At 35.6% G+C, this 21,676-nt stretch overlaps 1 protein-coding gene across 7 annotated transcripts in view; it reads left to right on the top strand.

The window, feature by feature from the left end:
- Positions 1 to 21,676, top strand: part of LOC128993904 (rho GTPase-activating protein 100F-like) — a 35,944-nt gene that overhangs the window by 2,156 nt on the left and 12,112 nt on the right. For 4 of the 7 annotated variants that reach the window (XM_054418001.1, XM_054418000.1, XM_054417996.1 and 1 more), the window contains exons 2-11: positions 107 to 229; positions 3,787 to 3,969; positions 4,927 to 5,085; positions 6,880 to 7,142; positions 7,979 to 8,243; positions 10,848 to 10,991; positions 16,929 to 17,100; positions 18,430 to 18,547; positions 19,211 to 19,347; positions 21,217 to 21,379. In XM_054418001.1, coding sequence (XP_054273976.1) covers positions 107 to 229; positions 3,787 to 3,969; positions 4,927 to 5,085; positions 6,880 to 7,142; positions 7,979 to 8,243; positions 10,848 to 10,991; positions 16,929 to 17,100; positions 18,430 to 18,547; positions 19,211 to 19,347; positions 21,217 to 21,379 — 1,727 coding nt within the window. The remainder of the gene's footprint in view (positions 1 to 106; positions 230 to 3,786; positions 3,970 to 4,926; positions 5,086 to 6,879; positions 7,143 to 7,978; positions 8,244 to 10,847; positions 10,992 to 16,928; positions 17,101 to 18,429; positions 18,548 to 19,210; positions 19,348 to 21,216; positions 21,380 to 21,676) is intronic. The other 3 variants (XM_054417997.1, XM_054417998.1, XM_054418002.1) reach the window with 3 other exon arrangements.

Here is a 21,676-nt window from a genome sequence, read left to right as displayed (position 1 = left end):
ACAAGATTTTACAACATGCAAAATGAATTTCAAATTATCCAAACTAAGCTTTTTAATTTAAATATTGTTTGTCTATAACTTAGTGATAATGTTTTGTGTTAATCAGGGGCGAGAGGCGACTCCGGACTTGGCCACTAGTCCGCGCCGCCAAGCCCAAGGACAGGGAACCAATGGTAGCACGCGGCCTAAGGAACCACCACCCATGGTTGTGCAGGGGGATTTCCGAAAGGTTAGTAAAATAGAAAAACTTGGATATTCAAACCTTAAAGTAAAGTCTAGGTTGTAAGTAAGGTTTTAGTCTTTGAAGTTGACAGTATAGAATGAAATCTTTGTAAAATTCATGGCTTCTCAGACACAAACTGTTTTGCTATCCTAGTCTATCCTATAAGTCTTTGTAATCAGAAGAAACTTCCTTATTTCCATTTATTAGAGCTCATTGAAGGAAGACTAATAGGTAAAAAATAGGTAAAACAGCCAAATTTAACACGGTTTAATTAATTTATAATCTAAGTTACTCAAATTCAATATGATTTAGAGCTTTAATCCCTGATATTCATAGTGATTTACCATTATTCTCAACTAGTCCATTTGTTTATATAACTAATATCTTAAACACACATTTTTCCACAAATTAAAAGTGTGTTGGTGTGATTGAAACTTGAGATTATAGGCATATCAATAGGTAGTAGAACCCTTCATATCTGATCCCAGCATAACAGGATGATCACATCAGGTATCATCAAAAGCTATATATATATCCATAGGGGTGTGTGAGCGACTCGATTTTCCAGCCGAGTCAAGACTAGGCCTATACTATAAGCTTGAGACGCAAAATGAGCTTGAGCAGAGCTTTTACGATTACAGTGTAATAGCAATTGTAGGACTTGTCTGCATAAATCACACATTTAAAATGTCACGCTTTTACATAGATTAATACGATAAAGTTTCGGTGATCACAGCAGACTATGATGATATTTCTGCGACAGCGGGAGATGTCAATATTTTTCCGAGACCCCAGAGACAGTGCTGATGGACATGGTAGATGCCCAAGATTTAGCCATGATTGTAGACAACAAATATAATGACAAACGGCCGTAGGAGATTTCCATGGTTTTGTATAAGTATGTAATGCTATGTATAGGTATTGCAGTAGGGCCTACAGTAAGCATATTACAGTTTTAATTTACGATTTCCAGTGAACCCTTAAGTACAGTACATAAGTCTACTCAATTTTTTCTAAAGAAATATTCACAATTTTGTTTTAACTAGCTGTTTGCCCGTTCTACGTACGGGAATCTAGTAGTAAGTTAAAACCTTGTATTCAGAATAGGAGTTGGTTTGCATATTTAGTGTGCATTTTTCCAGATATGATGGCAAAACTATAACTGTTTAGGAATACATATAAACCTTCTCAAATACAATATCTGACAGTTTCAAAGCCAAAACGAATGCTTTGCAATTAAATGTCACCCGATCGTGTTAGTCCATATTTTATATCAAACGATGAAAGGAATTGCTTTACAGTATAGATCTATGAGGCATAGCCCTAATAAGGTAGGCCTGTAATTTAAAGTTACTTTTCACACTGGTTAAAAGTAGTTAAAACACTACCTCAACCTCACTACTGCACACTTTATTCGGGTTGAAATTTTTATTAACAATGGTGCTCTTGTCTTTTCCACGAAAAATAAGGACATTAATGCGTTACCAACAGACATACACACACAAATACAGAATTGAGTCCACACATTTTTGAGTCCAGACAGAAAACGCTAAAAATTATACAGTAAGACATCAATTAAATTTAATAAGCAATAAGGTGCAGTGTTTATAAATAAATAGTGAAAATAGTGATGTGTTTGTATGTAAAAATGATTCTTACTGCTACCACCGGTTCTAAGGAAAAGTAGCAGTAGGTACCAACAACCAACGTTTACATTTGAAAAAAGAACTGTAGTACTTACGACTTATTTAAACTGTCCTTCTAATCAAACTGTATTATAGGTTTTAATTAATCTGTTGGCAAATATATAAATAAATAAATACACAGGCCACAAAACATGTAACATGTAACGTTAACAACGTAAAGCTTGGAAAACTTACTATGGTTTGCTAAAAAAACTTTAACTTGATGTGGTGCTGTACCGAAGTTATTAATCTCCTTTGGTTTTAAATTTTTTTTAAGTTTTCAAAAATCAAAGGTATTTCCCATTAATAGCATTATTTGTAAGCAGCTTTTAATGTTAACATATTAATGGCAGTTTGAAGAAACCACCTTTATCCAAACAAAGGTTTCTTATTTAAAAGATTACGTAATCTCTAAACGATAATCGGTACATATAGCCTATCTAGCAAACATTCGGAGGAAATGTGACAAAAAACACACAAATCTGGGGTTTTGTACGTTTGTAGTTTTATTTCCTAAGTAGGAAAAGTACCGATATCGTTGTCGAAATGTAAGTAAGTAGAAACCAAAAGTGACATATTGGAAAAGCGAGTTTAGCTACATCTGTTAAGTTAAACCTCCGTTACGGTACGATCACAGCGAAATCAGGAAGATCTTCCAAGGTCATTCCACAACATCCACAAGGCAACATCCACAAGGCAACATCCACGATCACCCACTGCAGTTGTGATTTTTTACTTTGCACTTTACACAACTGTCCTTGAAGCGCCGTCAATGAGTGGAAACCTTTGAAAGCTACGGTATTGGTGGCGATGATTAAAAAAATGTAAGTTTCCTTGCACTAATAAAACACTGATTCACGGTATTTTACCCGGCTATCAAAACTCAAGAACAATCAATCGTTGCACTTGCGATTAATTAAACCGGTTAAGTAAGGCATGACGTTTTTAATCTCACTTGGTTTGGATGTGCTGACTAAACTTGATCGGAAATGGTTGCGGTATTTGTAAACAACTTTTAATGTAAACATATCAGTGACAGCTAGAAGTGAGAACTAATCCAAACAGCTGATCGTTATTTCATAAAATGTAATAGTAAACATTGGGAGAAAATTTGACAAAAATCAAACAAAATTGGGTTTTTGGTGGTTCGTTATTTTGTTTTCAAAGAAGCGAGGCCATGTTTTTATAGCCAAAGACACTCTCACCAATCCGGTAAATACAGAAAAATGATTAGAACCTTGATCGGTACTCTAGTTTTCTAGGAGTAGGCCGCGTAAAATGACATTTTGGCGTTACAGACGAAGTCACAGAATGGACAGACAAACAGACATACAGACAGAAATTGAGATAAGACTCGTTTCGGCTTTCTTAGGCTATGAAACGTAAAAATAACCAAAAACTGCATGATTCTAAGCAATGTACAGACAAAACTGTAATTTTATTTATATAGATTGTTATGTATTTCAGTCTTTTTTGTATTAAATAAATAAGCTTTCATACTAGTTGTAAAAACAAGTGGTTCCTCCTCCCAATATCCAACCTTTTCCAATGTTCCGACCATGGTCTGGTCCTGTTATGGTCGGATATGAGGTGTTCTACTGTAAATGGTTTGATAGGATTGGGGTTTTTTAGGTAAGCTTACTATAATTTACACATATTTTTTAAAACAATTTAACAATGTGGATTCCTGATTCCATGATGGGATTTGGTTTGAATTATTTTGGATATTATTAGCAGTTATCGGCCTACCCCTGTATATTTATATTCACTTATACTTATAAGTTATATTGGATATACAGTTTGTAAGCTTATTAAAACATACATCTTAGAGATTCTATCGGCCTTATTTATAAGGGTTTAAAAAATATTATTTCCTAGGTGAGCGGGATCTCCAACGAGATATTTCGGCAGATCGAGACAGTAGAAAATGACCATGACGCAACAACAGCTGCGGCATTGGAAGCAGTAGAGAGGAGAGGGGAGATGGTGGTAAGACTGTTAGACCCAAGGCATCTCGGTTGTGCGGCTGCTGATGTGGATAAGCGATACCTTGCATTGCAGGTTAGTCTATAATGACCTGTAATAATTAGTTGATAAGAACACTGCAGAGATTTGCGAAATGTTCGTTGCTAAATTTTTGAAGGTTGACAGTTCCAAACTTTCATTTTATTTTACAAATGTGCCTTTCTTTGACTCTCTTGCATTCAGTTACTTGTAGTAAAATTGTGTAGTTGGGTAAGCACCCGGTTAAGGTTGCAGTAATACTAAGATGCAAACATTGGACATATCTCTAGCTACGTTATTATGTTCATAAAATAAAGAATAGTGTGGTTAATGTGCTACTGACTGAACTTTAGACAAAATGAGATTTTATCTGCCACACTTATCAAAATGTATCTAACATTTTGTACGATTACATGTGGAGTATAATTCTTAATACACAATAAAGAGCTAAAATGCAATAATGCAAAACAAATATTATACCCTTATGAACTAAAACAAATTTTATCTAAAGTTTGATACATGTTTTAATCTTTATTGCAAACAAATAGACATTTGATTTGCAAACAGTATGTAGTAGAAAGACATATTTAAAAGATTATGGAAATCCCTAACATTGTACCTTATCTAGTTTACACACAACGGAATAACTACTAGAAATAATCACACACTTCTAGTAGACAGTTTTCTCACCACATACTTTGTGTAAGAAACACAGCTATGATTTAACAGTTATTGATCTATTATGCTTATTCTTCTTAATTGTTAGATGTGTAGCTGAGTTTTAGGGGCTTGCATCAGAAAAAAATTAAATAGGCTACCCTGTTAAAGTAACAATTTCTAAAGATTGAGACTTGATGTACGAGTAAATATTTTATTTCACCTCCCAAATTTGAAAAATCTTACAGCATTAGATTTTTGTGTGACAACAATTCTTATGCACCACATGCTTAGACAATGTCAGCTGTTTTGTAGAATGCTAGTTCAGAGTTTTTATCTATTTATGTTGGTACACAGGACTCTAAGTACGCGGTGCACATCGTGGAGATTGTCAAGAGGCCGGGTCAGACGCTGGGTCTGTACATTAGAGAAGGCAACGGGATGGACCGCTCTGATGGAGTGTTCATCTCAAGGATAGCATTGGAGTCTGCTGTGTACAACAGCGGTTGTCTTAAGGTAATCTACATTTCCCTTTACCGTAATATTGTAATTAAAATCACACAAACTTGGCGTAATACAAGGTTGTTGAGTTTAAGAAACTTACCTTACCTTACCTCCTTGGCCACTCAAACCTAAGAAGGTTTTTGGCCTCGCCAACAAGTTGCCTCCACTGCTGCCGGTCTGCCGCCATGTCAAGAGATGCCCCCACTCTGCGTAGGTCCTTCTGGACTTGGTCTCTCCATCTTAACTTCGGTCTTCCTAGCGGGCGAGTGCCTCGTGGTTGTCCATTGGCGATCTTCTTAAGCATACTTTCTTCTTCCCTTCTTTCTACATGGCCTGCCCATCTCAGTCGTCTACTCTTCACTATGGCTACAATGTCCGGTTCATTGTACAGTTCTCGGAGCTCTCGGTTTTTTCTTATTCGCCACATACCTTCTTCATTTATAGGTCCGAAAATCTTCCTCAAAATTTTGTTCTCAAAAATGATAAGTTTGTTTTCATGATTTTTTAGTTAATGTCCAGGTTTCCGAACCATATAAAAGGACTGGTTGAATTAAAGTTTTATAGATTCTTAATTTTGTGTTTTTGGATAGTATTTTTGAACTAAATATTTTTGATACACCCCAGAAACATTTGGTTGCTGCAATCAGTCTCTTTTCTATTTCTGTTCCTCTTTCGTTATTCCAGTTAACTGAGACTCCGAGGTATTTAAATTTGTTTAGTTTAAGAAACTATGGTTTAAAAAAGTACACATAGTTTAATGTACATTTTGTCATTCTATTAAACATGCTTACAGCCTAGTTGCTACATTTTCTACAGTAGTTCATGGTTATTCTGCTGACTGACTTGTTAGAGTACTAGCCAGTGCTGCTATAGTCTGGTATGCCTTGCAAGTTCCGGTTTAATGTCCTCATGTCCAAATGGCTTAGGCAATGTACCATGTAACTATTGAAGCTACCTAGTTCCATAGTTTTGGTTTTTCTGGGTCACTCACAGGGTTTTAAGTAACACCGGCACTGGTTTGTGAGAAACTTATATACTAAATTCATTCCTAGAAAATCAGGACTGTTAGCTTATCAGATGCTGAGGTTTTAATTAGTTAGTGTTCAATTTTTCACACAGACATGATGAGTTAAGATTTTTCAACTCACAATTCGTAAATCATTGACTTGTTCAGCAGAGTCGAGAGAAATTGGCAGACATTGCAAGCATACAACAGATATCGCTAGCAAATGGCAGACATTGCCAGCGAATAGCAGATATCGCTAGCAAATGGCAGACATTGCCAGCGAATAGCAGATGTCGGTTACAACATAGACAAAAAGAATTAAATATAGACTGTCAGCCGTGCAGTGGTTACTATGGTTACCATAGGTTCTGGCGCACACCTCTTGGAACGCCGTATAGTTACGTAGCGCGTAGGCCGTAACTACATGGCGCTCCCAGCAGTGAGCGCCAGAACCTATGGTAACCGCAGCACAGCTGACAGTCTATATTTAATTAATTTTGTCTATGGTTGAACTTAACTGAATTTGTTTTATGCCTATTTTAACTATTTTTTATATTCCGAATTTTATACCACTAAAATAAGAGAATGCACTATGAAACTCAATATTATGCTCCCCAGCCAACGCTTTCCTTGTGACGTTGGTTCTAAATTTAGCAGTGTTTTTGCAAATCCCACAACAGTGGCTGTTCTAGAAGATATCTAGTAATCTGGCATGTTCACTATGGCACCGCCAACGTCCTGAACAGGATTAGCAAGCGTCTACTGTATTGTTCATGTTATAATTGTTTTTTTGACAATAGGTCGGAGATGAAATTCTGGCAGTGAACCTAGTGGATGTGACACGGATGAGTCTGGATGACGTTGTCATCATCATGAGCATACCTCGGCGGCTAGTGCTAGTGACCAGACAGCCCCGTGGAGTGTTGAGTGCGGCGCAACAACAGAGTCGCACTTTGGAGCCCAAGCCGCCCCCTGTGGTGGTCATCAAGAAGGAGCTCACCAGGGACGACGAGCCTGATGACGACGATGATGAGAACGGCCTCAGCGACCGACGGTACAACATGTGAGTGTCTAAAATGGGAATCACAGTGCTAATCAACCCTTTAAGGTAGAATTTTTTTCCAGTGAGTATATAGGTCACCCTTTGAACGGTCGGGAAAATGGCACACAGACACCTATACTTGCCATTCAACCGCAAAAATGATTTTTTTTATATCTATTTTTTTAGTATATATAGGTCATTATTTTTGATTGTTTGGGAAAGTGGCAGGAGGCGACCTATACTCACCATTCGACCGCAAAGGGTTAATGCTAAATCGCTTAGATTCCATGATTGATCAGAAAGTTTTGGACAAAATTTAGTGTTAGATTTATAGGCTAGATTTTGAAAGTATTGTAATTTACAAAACACCTTTGCTACATGAGACATATACAACACATATAGCAGGATGGCAGAAATATAATAGTTTTTGGATTTTTTTCAAATTGGACCCAATATTCTTGATAATTTTGTTTATGGTTAATACTAACGGCTGAAGAAACAGCTGATTTGATCAGTTCCAGCATTGACTTGAGATGCTAAAGAAGACATCCTATAATAGGACCAAATGTACCATTTTTCTGTCAAAATAGAACAGTTAATGAGACACTACAGAGTGTGCAACAGAATCTGTTTTTCACCTTAATTTTCCATACTATGATTGTTAGTCTGACAAAAAAGGTGCTACTGTTTACTTGTTAGTCCTTTCAGTTTATTTTGCTTGTTATTTTTCTAAAAGAGAAGGCGTATAGAACAAAAATCAGTAATTGGCGTCAACACAATTTATCCTAAAAATACTGGCAACAGAACACAAGAATGTAATCCATCCATTCAAAGATTCTAAGAAATGGTTATTGCAGATCACACGGACGCCATACTGACAGCCTGCGCCGGGACATGACAGGCAGTCGGCGCACACACCGTGACGAGCGTGACATGGTGGGAGGGGGCAGGGAGCGCATGCAGACCTCTCGGTCTCACCTGGCGCTGGGCGTGACGTCACTGAGGTCGTCACAGCAGAGTCTCAACATGCAAGACAACAGCGAGCTCAACAACTACATGCTGGGAGGTGGAGACCTGTATTACAACTCTCGTCCTCATCAGCCGCAACACACTGCCATGAGTGTGAGTAGTGAAAATATACAGTTGACTCCGTCTGTTTTGTATATTTTTAGTTGAGAAAAGGTGAAGGAATGTGTTTTATACCTAGGGAAACTTTTCAAGTATATACGAAGATAGTTCACAAAATGGTTACGGTAACAGCTGTGAAAGCAACCATTTTGTGAGATTTGTGTCTTCTGTGTGTTTTAGACCTATCCGTTCCTAGTCCAAAGTTAAGCTAGCTGCTATCTCTTTTGGATGTATCAGGACGAGACCTCAATCTAAAACAAGTCTCAACCATCAAAAGTTAGGAAAAAATTAATAGTTGCGTTTCCAAACCACACATTATGTGTGGAAAATCAGTTAACTCCAGTATTGTGTTAAACAAAAGAAATACGACAAGATAAGTAAGAAAAATCAGTTTCCCGTAAATAAGACTATTTTAGTTTATTGTTTATTGAAAATTTAAACAATCTATATTAATCCTTGAACATAAAAGTGAAGAGCATTGTAACATTTAATGATGCCACAACAATAACAAAACATGTTGCAATCATAATGACCCAAAGGGGAGATAAAATAGTTTGCTGGCATCAGTTATTTGTCATGTATTAGTTATTAGTAAAAAATGGTTATTGGAGAAGGCTTTTTACAGTGTTGAGGAATTCTTATCAGAGCAAAAATAGATTTTAATTTTCTTATTTTTAATTTTAGTCTACTTTTAGTAACAATTAAGACTTATGGACAAATCACCTGTCAATTAACTTGATGTAATGTGATGATTGATAATAAAAAAAAATAAAAAAATATAGTTTAGGGGTTATGATGGATTGATTTTAATAAGTGAACAATATAAATTCTCGCAGGAAATGCCTTCTGATACTACATAAATCATCAACAAAATACCCTGTATTAGTGCTGTGCACACATGATTGTGCGCATGTCAAATGTTTAATTTCTTATTAGACTACTGACTACTAATACAACCAGATAAATAAAATCCTAAATATTTACTTGTTCAGTGGTGTTAATAACCAAAGTGCAAAGCTCACAGAGTAAAATTTACTTCCTGCAACATATCTTAGAAACATTTATTCTACAAAAGTGAATATCTGCCCAAATTATTATAACTATATCTACACAGGTTCAAATTTAAAGAAGTTTTAATATTTAGACTCTCTGGCTAATATTCCTTTTTATCATGAAGACACATATCTGCAGTTCAATTATCTCCTTAACGGCTGTCTTTGTAAGGTTTTGTATCAGTGCATAAAAAATTTAATAAAAGTAAACAAAAAATAGTTTTACCTTTTAAGAGTTAGATAATAGATATAACTGAGACAAAGTGTACCAGTTGTGGCGCCCAAATCTTTTAATCACCAAAAGTCATTAGTTTTGTTCAATACACATTTCAATTTACAAACACGTAGGATATAGGTTTTAACCATTAATGTTTTACAGATCCATTCATTGAGGTTGATAAAATTAGTAAGTGACTTTAATGACATGGAAGTAAACATTTAATTTCGAGTAACAGACTCTTGCTACATCAGTTTATTAGAGTTTCATACTTTGTTTAGGCTAGTGTAAATGGTCACTGCTGAGTTTCCCATAACTGGTATATTAGAGCATTGAGTTACAAAAGTAAATCTATGCTCACTTGGTGTAATATTTTGCTTTACTTTTAACATTGTATTCCACGTATTTAGAAAGCTTCTTAAGTATTCCTATCTACTGTAACGTTACTAATTTCTAACTAAGACAAATGTATTCCAGCCACAAAAGCTTACGCTGTACAATGCAAAGCTCTTTTGTGAATATTTGAATCAGAGTATTGTTTTGTAGTTATTTTCTATAGTGTTGTAGATACTTAGCACAGGTATTTGGTTGAGCTGATGTATTTACTGCTGGCTGGTAGTTTAGGCTATTTGCTGGCAAAACTCGCCCCAAACCGCTTTCACATTTACCATTCAGTATAGTTTTCAAAAACCAATTTTAAAGATTTGGTCAAAACAAAGCATACTTGAATTTCTGTTTATTTGGATTAACTTTTGCAAACAACATTTTTATACAACTGCACGAGAATGACAATTAATTCACAGACTTATTAATTGGTTGCCAACAAACAACATGAAAATAGCATGATACCCTTTAATTTTTCACTTTCAAATAACTGCATGGATATTTCAATTACCTCCATTAAATAACATTTCACTTGTGTATCAATATTTTGTTTTAAATCATTTAAAAGTTGTTTTTTTTACCTAGGAAAACAACCAGTAATTATTCACTCCTTGATTTCACTATCAAATTTGTCCTACAAATTGTAAATCTTCAATAAACAGGAAATTGTTTAAATACTTAAATATGAGGAATCCAGATATATGTAATTCAGGCCTCTTTCCGGCAATGTAATTTACCGACTCAATTTTCTTCTTCAATTTGAATCCATGCACATACCCTGAAACACTTAAACATAACTAATTAACATTATTAAAAGATACACAAATTTCACCCAGGGAAAAACTTTTTTAGATTAATTTAAACTAAAATGTTTGGTTTTACACACTGACACTACAGTATATTGGGGTCGTAGAATGTGAAGCAATAATGGGGTTGTTATTACAGTTAGATAGAAGAACAAGCCACGGTAGCAACACATGGTCTTATCAACCTCCTCCACCCCCCGTAATCACAGAACAACCAAAGGCTCAGCATTTCCAACCGTACGATAAGGCATATCCTAAAACATTAGAATCCCTTGCTGAAAAAGTGAGTACCCGTACAGTCTAGTGTGTACAGACTAGGTGTAGCCTTCCCAGTAAATGTTCTTAACTAACTGACAGCCCCACACCCCTTCCTAATGTAGAACATAGACACACTCACCAGTAGGTCATTAGCACGTCATGCACTCTGCACTCGCACTCATCCCACCCTTAGGTCCCTCAGCAAGAATTGTTACTCAGGTGCTTGTGTTCTGCAAGGCGTCAACATGTATGGAGAAGACTGAGTGATGACGTTAGGCAGCGGCCACCTTTCCTCGTGAGACGTGTTGGAACGCGGTTTGTTGTCATTAGTTGCTTTATTTTCTTTTACAAAATCTGCTTTTGCTTTTCATTCTCAACATGTGTGACATGACATGGTGGCCACCACAGCTGTGTAAGCAGTGACGTCATCACTCAGTCTGTCCTACCAGATATATATCTTGGCCAGGCGTAACCAGGATTCACAATTCATGCACTTGACGCACCACTGCTATTTTTGGGGCATGCAATTTTGGTTTGTTGCCTCTAAGCACAGTGGTTTTGGGCAGTAACCGATTCTGGGCAGAACTTGGTTTCTATTTATGGCTTGGTGAGGTTCAAGATTCAAGGTTTTTATCGTCTTTAAGCATACAAAGATGATACATTGGACATTATTAAGTCAAAATATAAATCTGCCTATAATACTAAACAGTAGGACTCGGAAAAAAGTGTGCAAATTTTCCTAGTTGAAAAAATTAAATGGAAAGATAATGTTTATGGATCTATTATTACTCAAAAAAGTATAAATCATTATCTAAATTTAATTTTAACATTATTTTAAACTTGTTTTGTGGCAATGAATGTTGCAGGGTAATTTTGAAGCCTTATTTAGCATGGGGAGTAATAAGTTACACTATATTACAAATTGAATGGCATCACACATTAAATAGGCTTTTGTCTGTTTGCATTTATTCTATAAGTAAATGATACAGGTCAGGATAATACCACGGCTAGATGCTATTTGCCCCATTTTCTTTTACTCGGTCAGGTTAGGTAAAACAACTCATCCTAACAGGTCAGCACCTATATTTTATGGTGAAACTATTCAGCACAGACTCCCATATATAATCAGGCTTGGACTGAGTTAATGGGATTAAAAGCCGTAAGTGTGACCCAAAACAATAAAATGATCAAAACCATTTATCAGAGTCAGTTGTGACCTATATATGTAATTCTAACCTTACTTAAGTGTAGAGCATTAAAATTACTATGTATATTGTGTAATCAATAAAAGTTAGGTATCCTCTGGATTGAAAAAAATGTAGTGTAATACCAGGAAACACATTGAGGTAGAAGTAGGGCCTACACAGTATAGCTATTGGCTTCAATAAACTGGATTACAAGGCTTAAATGCACCCATGTGACTGTAACTCGTCTGAGTTATTTAGACCAGAAGATTAAATCAAGCTATTTATTTCTGTCACAGTTTTATCTTACTTTTTCATAATATTTAAAACGTTAAAAGTAAATTTATTCCTCCACGATCTGTCGTTCAGTGTTTGGATTTTCATCCTGGAAATGTTAAAATATTGACAATATTTTAAACCGTTAATTGGTTCTGTTGTCAGCAAGAGTGTTTTTTTTTTATTTAGTAGATTAACTACTTATTATAAACATTAAGCAGACATTACTGACCAAGGCCAGCTGATTTGTTTCAACCAAACCAAGGTTTAAAAGGTGATAGCGATCACCTATTAATACTATCCAAAAGCTTATTATTTTGTCCTGGGAAAGGTGTTTCATCTATTGAAATGTTTAACAGTATGGATTGTCGCCCTGTTGTGTTGCGATGATTATGACTGTATATCAAATCAAATAAAGTTATAGTAACTTTAAAAATTAATTTACAGTAGCTTATAGTATCTGTAAATTCATCAGTAAAATACTAAAATGCAATTAGTTTGCCATGTAATCTTTCAGCAGTACAACCCCTATTTGACAGAGGACCTCGATAGCTCAAATCTGAAGGGGCTAGGATAAAAATTTGAGTTACCACATCGAGTTTGTCGAGTAAGCGAGGTTCCAGTTATGAAAGTGCTATACAGAAAATTTAAGATACCGAGGTGTTGGATTCTGACAATGATGTTACAGTATAACCTTTGTTTATAGCTCAACTTTTACATCCCAAATCTCTATAAAATCTAGCTCAAGTTACTTTTATGTACTGAAGGGTTACTGTGGAAGCAAAATAACGAAATTTACCATGCATACATGTTATACTTAATGTTCTTCTCTTGCAAAATCGGTTCTGTAGGAATGTTTTATCTCAACATTGTTTTAACCAAGTTAAAACTCACCGTTCTTACATATTTTCTTATTGATTAATCCACCTTCAGCCTTATATTTCAACCCGGTTTTCTAAAATTGTCAATAAAGGCAGAATTTCAAATTCCCTGTGATTCCACAATTTTTCTGTAACCCATTCTCAACGGCCTTAAATCACAATTTTTTGTGTGTCAACGTTTTATACATGCTTAACTGACGATATGACGTCCAACGCACTCAAAATAATCTCAATATTCTCAATAACTGGTAAACTAACAGTTTTAGCCACTGCAAGACAAACAAAGGAAGTTGAATTTTTATGTCTCGATAGGAATCAAAACTCACCTTACTTGCACTGTACGGCATAACTTCGAGTAATTGAGGCACATTGTGCAAACTCCCACTTTTAAAGGTTAACGTTGAGTTATTGAGGCTCGATATCTGGAAAATTTAATAGAGGTTGAGTATTACTGATAGAAACCAGTTCAAATTTGACTTATTGGGGTAAAAAATTTAAAACCTTTGACTTATGATAGAGGTACTTTTAACACTGAGGCTTATGAGAAATTAATAAAAAATAATTTTAAAAAAGTCAATGGGATTATAAAAAATTTGAGATATTAAGGTTCGAGATATTGAAGTCCTAATGTATTGTGAAAGGTGTTTCATTAGAACCCACCTTAAGATCGAGACTTACATCTGATACTGTATTTATCATCGCTCAACAATCAAGTAGGAACAATCAAATAGTATGTTTAGAAGCAGGTTTTGAACTAATTTGCCAAAAAGTGTTTTTGACCGACAAATTGTTTAAACAACCACTGCAGAAGAAAGTTAAGAAATATAATTACACTACTGAACTAGTTAAAACTCTTAGGGAGGTTTTAAGGTAGTCCTTGTGTGATTTCACATATACTTCATTCACAAATAAACTGTGCAACTTGTATAGCAGTTTTCCCAGAACTTATAGCAATGACTACTTGTGTTCTCTCAAATTTGAAGGCAAATCCCAATGTCAATCTATTATATAATTACGGGGTGAACTTTAGCCTTATCTACAGTTTAAGAACCTAACACAAGTTGACACTTCTAGCCCAGAAATGTTAAATGCCGATTAACTGAACGTAGTGTCTAATACCTTTTTAAGTACATGCCTTAAACTATAGGTCTATTTATCAGCCTAACAAACTTAATTTTACAAGGTGGGAGAAAAATTCTCTTTGAAAAGAAGAGTTGTCTCTGCAAAAATGTGTATGATAATTTAATTTAAACCATTCACTATGAAACTAGACAGTCAAATGTGGTGTTTCTCCCTACAATATGCTAGACGCTGACGACAATGTGTAATCGACAATGCGAAAAGACAAAACATTGTAAATAATAAAAATTGTCTTTGGGATGCAACAAACCAGAGGCCTAAACATTTTTTGTCATCGGGGATGTGGTGGTACATTATCTAAGTTATGTCTTCACCTTACAGTAAAATATATCATTGATTTCTTGTTTAAAGTTTTGTGTATTTAATTTTATGTCCAAGTTAAGATTAAATTTCATTGGGACAATACAGACAGAGTTGGGTAAAACAAAATACTGCACAGTTTAAATTTGATTCAGCTCGCCAACATAATGTTAACTTTAAAAGTGATTATAATTCTAATAAGACTACAATATGCTATATACCTTTAAGAATCTGTGCACAATCAAGGCAACACTAAATAAACAGGCCGTAATGCTCCTCAGGCATGACGTCATCATAGGCGACGGAAATGACGTAAGGTTATTTTTTTGTTATATTTTCGTTTTCCAAGAAAACAAGCAGCTAATCACAAACGGCAAAAATTACGTCATTGCCGTCGCCTACATCATTACACGTAGATTATTACGTCGATTACATCATGCCAGAGGAGCATTACGGTCTGTTTATTTAGTGTGGCCTTGGCACAATCCATAAAATCTATTCAATTACAGTTTTGTATATTTGAATTCCCCCAGGAACTATCAAATAATGTATAATCTTAAAGAATATAACAATACTCTTCAATGCTTTTCCTGGAACTTTAGTGTTTTTCATACTTCGATTACACTGTCAAACAAATTATTTCAACTATCAAAACGACAAATTGACCTCAACAATATAACATAATAAACTTAAAGAAAATAAAACAAAATTACTAGTTAGCTGATAATGAGAAACTACACACACCTGTAATGTCAACACAACTTTAAGCCTAGGGATTATCTAAACTTCAGATTATTTTCTGTTGGTCAAACAATTTTATACAAAACTGAAAACATGAGTATAGCTGGTTGTTATATGTATTTTAAAGTTTGGAGACCTCTTTTATCCTTCAAATTGCCCATCCACATTGGTCTCAGCCTACAAAGGAAAAAATTTAAAGATGAACAAGTAGTAGTGTTTCTTAGGCCCTTTGAAGTGCCATAAAAAGTAATGATCATAACCTAACAGGACTAATATAATAACGGGCTAACAGGACTGACTAAACAATGTTTTGTCACTATTTCTCCCATGCTATTTGGGTACCAACCTAACTTTGCTGATTTCACTTCTCATATCTTATTTACCTGCTTCTATTCTGCATGGTGCATGAGCATGAGACACTTATGTTTATTTTAAGTTTCCCTTTATAATTTGTCTCTTCATTTGTATGGACATTGATGTATTACATCAACCACTGTAAATTTAAGCATCTAAACAGATTATGCATGGCTTTTTTGAAATTTCAGAACCCAAAAACTCTAAATCTTTGAGCAACACAAAGCACAAACTGTGTAATTTTTAATTCTCATTTTTAAGCAAGCTCATTTACCATACATCATGTGTTTTGTTTGTGACCTTCAGACTTCATTCCCTCTCAAAATTATATGTAATTGTATGTAATTATGTAAAATTGTGAGACAGCCCTTTGTTAAAAGAAAGTTTGATTTAAAAAATAACTAGGCCCAACACTTTATTGAAAATATATAATTTATTTTTTAAGCAGTGGTTCAAGTAATGCATTGAATTAAAAGTTTTCTATTGTTCAATCAATGATTAATTGTTGCACTAATTATGTTTTTATATAGTTTTATATGTATTTTCAGTCATAATTGTGAATTTAATTTTATGGGTGACCTTTTATGATCAAAAAGTGATTTTTGCCACGGAAGATTGTTGGCTAACTGACTTTTGGATAGGTACTGAAGTATACCTCCCATTTATATGGACCATATAACATCTTTTTTGTAATTTAAAAAGGTCAAACCAAGTAAAAAAGGCTAAAAAAAGGTAGCTCACTCTGTCACTCTGTTTCAACTATACTCTGATTAAATTGATTATTGTTTACACCAGGTCTATTTAGATACACTGGTACCCAAAAGACAATAGTGTTTGTGAACAATAGACAAATTCTTAATTTCCATCGCTGTGACAAAATTTAATATAGTGAGCATATTATGAGGAAAAAATTAAGAGTTAGAAAATATTGTATTCTTACCTTTGAGTGTGAACATTTATTTGTTAATTAGGATTTTTTTCTGCAAGAGTAGACACAATCCCAAATCATGTAGATTTATGGCAGGTACACAAGGTTGGTATCTCAAGTCAGTTGCTGTAAAACTGATAGTTTGATGTGTTTTGTAGGTTCATTCGTTCTACCCCAACTCGAGCACAACCCCGGTGAGACGCATGTCCGCCACGTCGTCTACCACTCGCCTGTCCTCACTACAGTCACAATACTACGCTCGGCCCAATCAGAGAGTGATCACTAGATCTGGCAGCGACCAACATCTGCCTAGGGTGGAGTATGATTATGGTGAGTCAGGGATTGCATTACGGAAAAGTATTGTATGTTTAGAAATTTAGTAAAGGGCTGGTCTAGTAGTAAAAGTGCCGGAGTTATGTTATAGAGGCCTTTGTAGGAATGCAGGAATCCCACCAAACACAGAGAGCTTTTAACACATTCGCTGCGGCCCTTCAAATGGCGAACAAACTCAAAATGGAACAATCCCGATTGCCGGGCGATTGGCTTTCTAATATTTCGATCTGACGAATAGTAAATAACGTGCGGTGATGTGCTGCGTTACGACGAGAGTCGACGTAGTTCCCTAAAACACCCACAGATAGCAACACTGCTTGGAACGTAGTCGGTTCCATTGTATTGCCAATTGGAGGGAGAAAAAACGGGACAACAAGTTGATTCCTACCTCACCAGACGGAAATTTTGCTGGGAAAATTACTACCAACCTACACCACAATTATAGTCTGGTATTAGAGACAAAACACTAACACTTACCAACCATCCTCGGCTAGATCCTGAGCCATTATAACTGGACAAACAATGCATTGCACGCTGTGTCCTCGGTGACGCAGCCGCTTTGCCACAGTGAATGTGTTAACCGAGGTTTGTGTAGTGAATTCCACATATCTAGAAAATAAAAAAAGATAGATTATTTAGGCAATGATAACTTTCTCTATATAGCTCACTCTGTATTGTATACCCAAACTCGTACCTTGAATAGAAAATAGAAATAGGCTTTACCTTTGTCAACAGCTCAAACAGTTGCAACTTCTGTTACAGGAGTTTTTGGCATTTTCATCCTCAGACATTGAAGATTCAGCTGGAGCAGTGTTGTCTAAGTCAACACACATAACTTGAACTAACATTTACCAAACATGCAAAATTACAAACAAACAGACCTTTTGCACACACAGTACTTACTAGTTCAGCGTCTTGCTCAAATCATCACAATGTCAAGCAACCAATACTGTGTGTGTCACAGGACTGTTCGTTGTTGTTATTTCATATAGGTATGTTTGTTGAAAAGGTAGTTCATTTTATGTTTTGACTTTGACAACGCTGCTTTAGCTGAATCTTCAGGGAATGTCTGATGATGGCAATGTAATGTCGAAACAGCCGTAACACAAGTTACAACTGTTTGATCTGTTAAAAATGTAAAGCCTGTTATGTTTGACGTTTGTTATATCACAGCTCAGGGGCTAAAACATGGATTTCAATTTATAGCTTGAAAAGTAGAACTATATATTTTCAAGTACCGGTATGCTACAATGCAAATTATTTGATAAGATATTTCTGAAAATTAACAACATAGGACTATTTCTGATTGTATTATATTCTGTGCAGGTTCCCCCGCCACAACACACAGGCAAGGCACTCACAGTTTGCTGCGCTCTAGTCTCAAGCCAGGGACAATCAGCAGCTACTACACTGACCGCAGTACACACGGCAGCTCACACAGCAGGTATGTCATGAGATCATGGACAACTGGGTTCAGTTAGGTTTGCAATAATATTCAGGAACGTCCCTTAGCTTTTCAGTCATAGGGGAAATAATACCATTATTTTTGTCACCTATCACTTCTTTGTCCAATACGTTCCAACCCGTCATTCCAATTCAGGGTTATTTTTCTGCCTGATTTTCTGTTGTAAATTAGTTTAACAGAAAGGCTATAATTTCCAGATGGTGGCAGTTAGTAGAAAGACATAATCATTGTTACTTCACTCACTCGTTTTAGTCTAGACGATTTTACAAATGTATTCTCATTTAAAATAATAAGCGGAGGGGGGGGATCCCCACTACAAGATGGGATTTTCTCGTCAATCGATAAATTATGTCTGTTGTGCTAATGCATTACCTTTACCTAGTTAAATACTTATTCAAGTCCAGCTTTACCAATATTTCAATATTTTATGTATTATGAAGAGTTGTTTGATAAATATTTTATGAGGGAAAAAAAGAAAAATACCTTCATGATTCCTTGAAGGTTATTAGTGTCAATGTAAATCAATCACTTTGACTAAATTCTACCATTAGTTTAAGTTTAAATAAATATATCTAATAGTAAAGTTTTATAATAATTTGTGCTTCTTTACAATTGGAAATTAATAACCGGTTTGTTGGGCAGTAGACAACCGATGAGTGTCAGTGGGACCCTCGGACGTCGTCAGAGGTCGCTGGACTACGCATCTGACACGGAGGCAACTTGTAGCTCCTACTATTACTACAGAGACCGGCCTTCTGCTACAGGTAGTCGGAACACTGGTAAATCCTACACAGATATTTTATTTAAAAGACTATTAATAAGACATAGGTAAAGCTTAACAGCATGATAGCTGCAATGTTGTAACTAGAATTTCCCAGTTAAAATTACATGCGTTTAGGTAAGGTTAACTTGTTGGTTACTTTTTTGGGGGCTTCACTCTCCTTTTTTGAATAATACATATGACAATTAAGTATGTGTCGTAACTGATGAGTCATGGATACAAAACAGCCAAAAATGTGTGGAAACCCACTGAAAATTATAATAGAATTTCTTACTTGAAACTAAACCCCAAAGTTTGATAACAAATTTTAGTTTGACATTAATAATAATGCCCTTTAAGGGTGTATATATTACATACTTTACTCCAAACATGCTGAATCAGACCATTTATTTTGTAATGTGGGAAATAGGAGTTGAGAATTTTCAACTATCTTTCAAATGTAGTCCATTGAGAAAATATAAATGCTTAGTCGTGGAAGATTTTTACCCTACAGTGTGTCCTGTCTGTATAGTTCTTATGGCAATTTTTCATCTAAATACGGACATGGTAGCTGATTAGTTGCGTCTTGGGCTGATAAACCTGACTGCTGCTGTTGAAATCGGCCACCTGCACTGTCCTATTACTGAATTTAGATCATTGACTGGCCAGTAGGTAACAGGCAGTTGAGAGTTCTTCTAAAAGAACAAAAAAGATAAACACATTATGATAGCAAAAAAAAATTTGTGCATATTTTTCCACTTCGCTAATGTTTCCAATATTCTTATAGGTAGCATAAATTCACCATGAACAATAATGAATTTCAAACAAAGAAGACATAGGCCTATCACATGAAATATAATATAAGGGTGTAGCATAGAGCACAAGGGCCTAGATTTTTTAGGATTTTTTGAGAGGATAGCAGGCTTACCTGAATGGGAAAGAGTCCAAACTGTCACAGGAAACACAAAACAAAACTTTACACTATATACACAAAACATTAGAATATTTCACTGTCACTGACAGCATTTTCAACTAAGGAAGAGCCTCATAGTTCATAGCTCATAGTTCATAGCTCTTCCTTAGTTGAAAATGATGTCAGTGACAGTGAAATATTCTAATGTTTTGTGTATATAGTGTAAAGTTTTGTTTTGTGTTTCCTGTGCCAGTTTGGATTCTTTCCCATTCAGGTAAGCCTGCTATCCTCTCAAAAAATCCTAAGAAATATAATATAAAATAGGTTTACCTTACGTCGTCAATCCTAGTAGTCTCAGGTGACTAGTTTCGAAACTGACGTTTCATTTTCAAGCATTGTTGTTCATTAAGGAGCCTTTGGTGCATTTATGTAAAATATCTAGGCTATCACTACAGCTGTTGGCGTGGTTTTCATTTATTAGGTAAACACCAGTTAAAACACATCTTAAATGAAAAGTTAAATTTTGGTTGCAGCATAGTATTTGACAGGATCGAGGACATTGATAACAAAGGCGCTCATAATCAGCTGTCTCACCCCTCCAAGGTCAATGTCCCCAGACCAGCGGCAGTAGGTAGTTGAGTCGTGTCCGTTGTGCGTGTTATGGCCAGCCGCACATTTTTCGCTGGCTTAATATATCCGTGTGTGTTAAATGTTATATCTATGTATTTTGACAACATCGTGTTTTAATAATTTTATGTTAGACAACAAGGCTTAAAAATGAAACGTCAGTTTCAAAACTAGTCGCCTGAGACTATACTAGGATTGACGACGCAAGGTACGTAAACCTATTTTATATTGTGCTTAATCAATCCTGGAGGCAATGCTGAATAAATATAAATAAGAGGGAGTCTCAATACATCAAACAGCTGTAGGTCAACCTATCGTTGGACAGGCAGTAAGTCAAGTGTGTTGCAGGAGTGTCAACATTATCGCACATGAGTTCCGCCACACCAAACAGTATTACCAACCCCGTAGCCACACCACGGGGCATCAGCTTGAGGTCCAACTCTCTACCAAGGGACAGTAGAGGATCTAGGAGTCATCATCAGATACCTTCACTAGCTCAACACACTGTCAGGTAACAGTCACGTCATTTGAGTCTAGGTTTGAGGAAAGCGCATGATTCATAGCTAATCGAGAAAAGCCAAACCACATTGATACAAGAACTTCTTCAGTGGTCATGATGAAATCTATGTCTTCCGCAATAACAGCAAAATCTAGAACATCTTTAGTAGACATGACAAAATTTTGAACTGCTTCCGTGGTCACTTCAAAGTTTTGACCATCTTCCACAGTCATGTTGCAATCGTGAACGTTTTTGAGGTTACGGCAAAATCGTCTCAGTGATATCATTGTTTTCGATGATTTCCTGAAT

The sequence above is a fragment of the Macrosteles quadrilineatus genome, unplaced genomic scaffold, assembly GCF_028750875.1.
Source record: "Macrosteles quadrilineatus isolate MER2022 unplaced genomic scaffold, UCM_ALF_1.0 Scaffold_5__1_contigs__length_97177068, whole genome shotgun sequence".
Classification (NCBI taxonomy): Eukaryota; Metazoa; Arthropoda; class Insecta; order Hemiptera; family Cicadellidae; genus Macrosteles; species Macrosteles quadrilineatus.
This window is presented reverse-complemented; position numbering and strand designations above follow the sequence as displayed.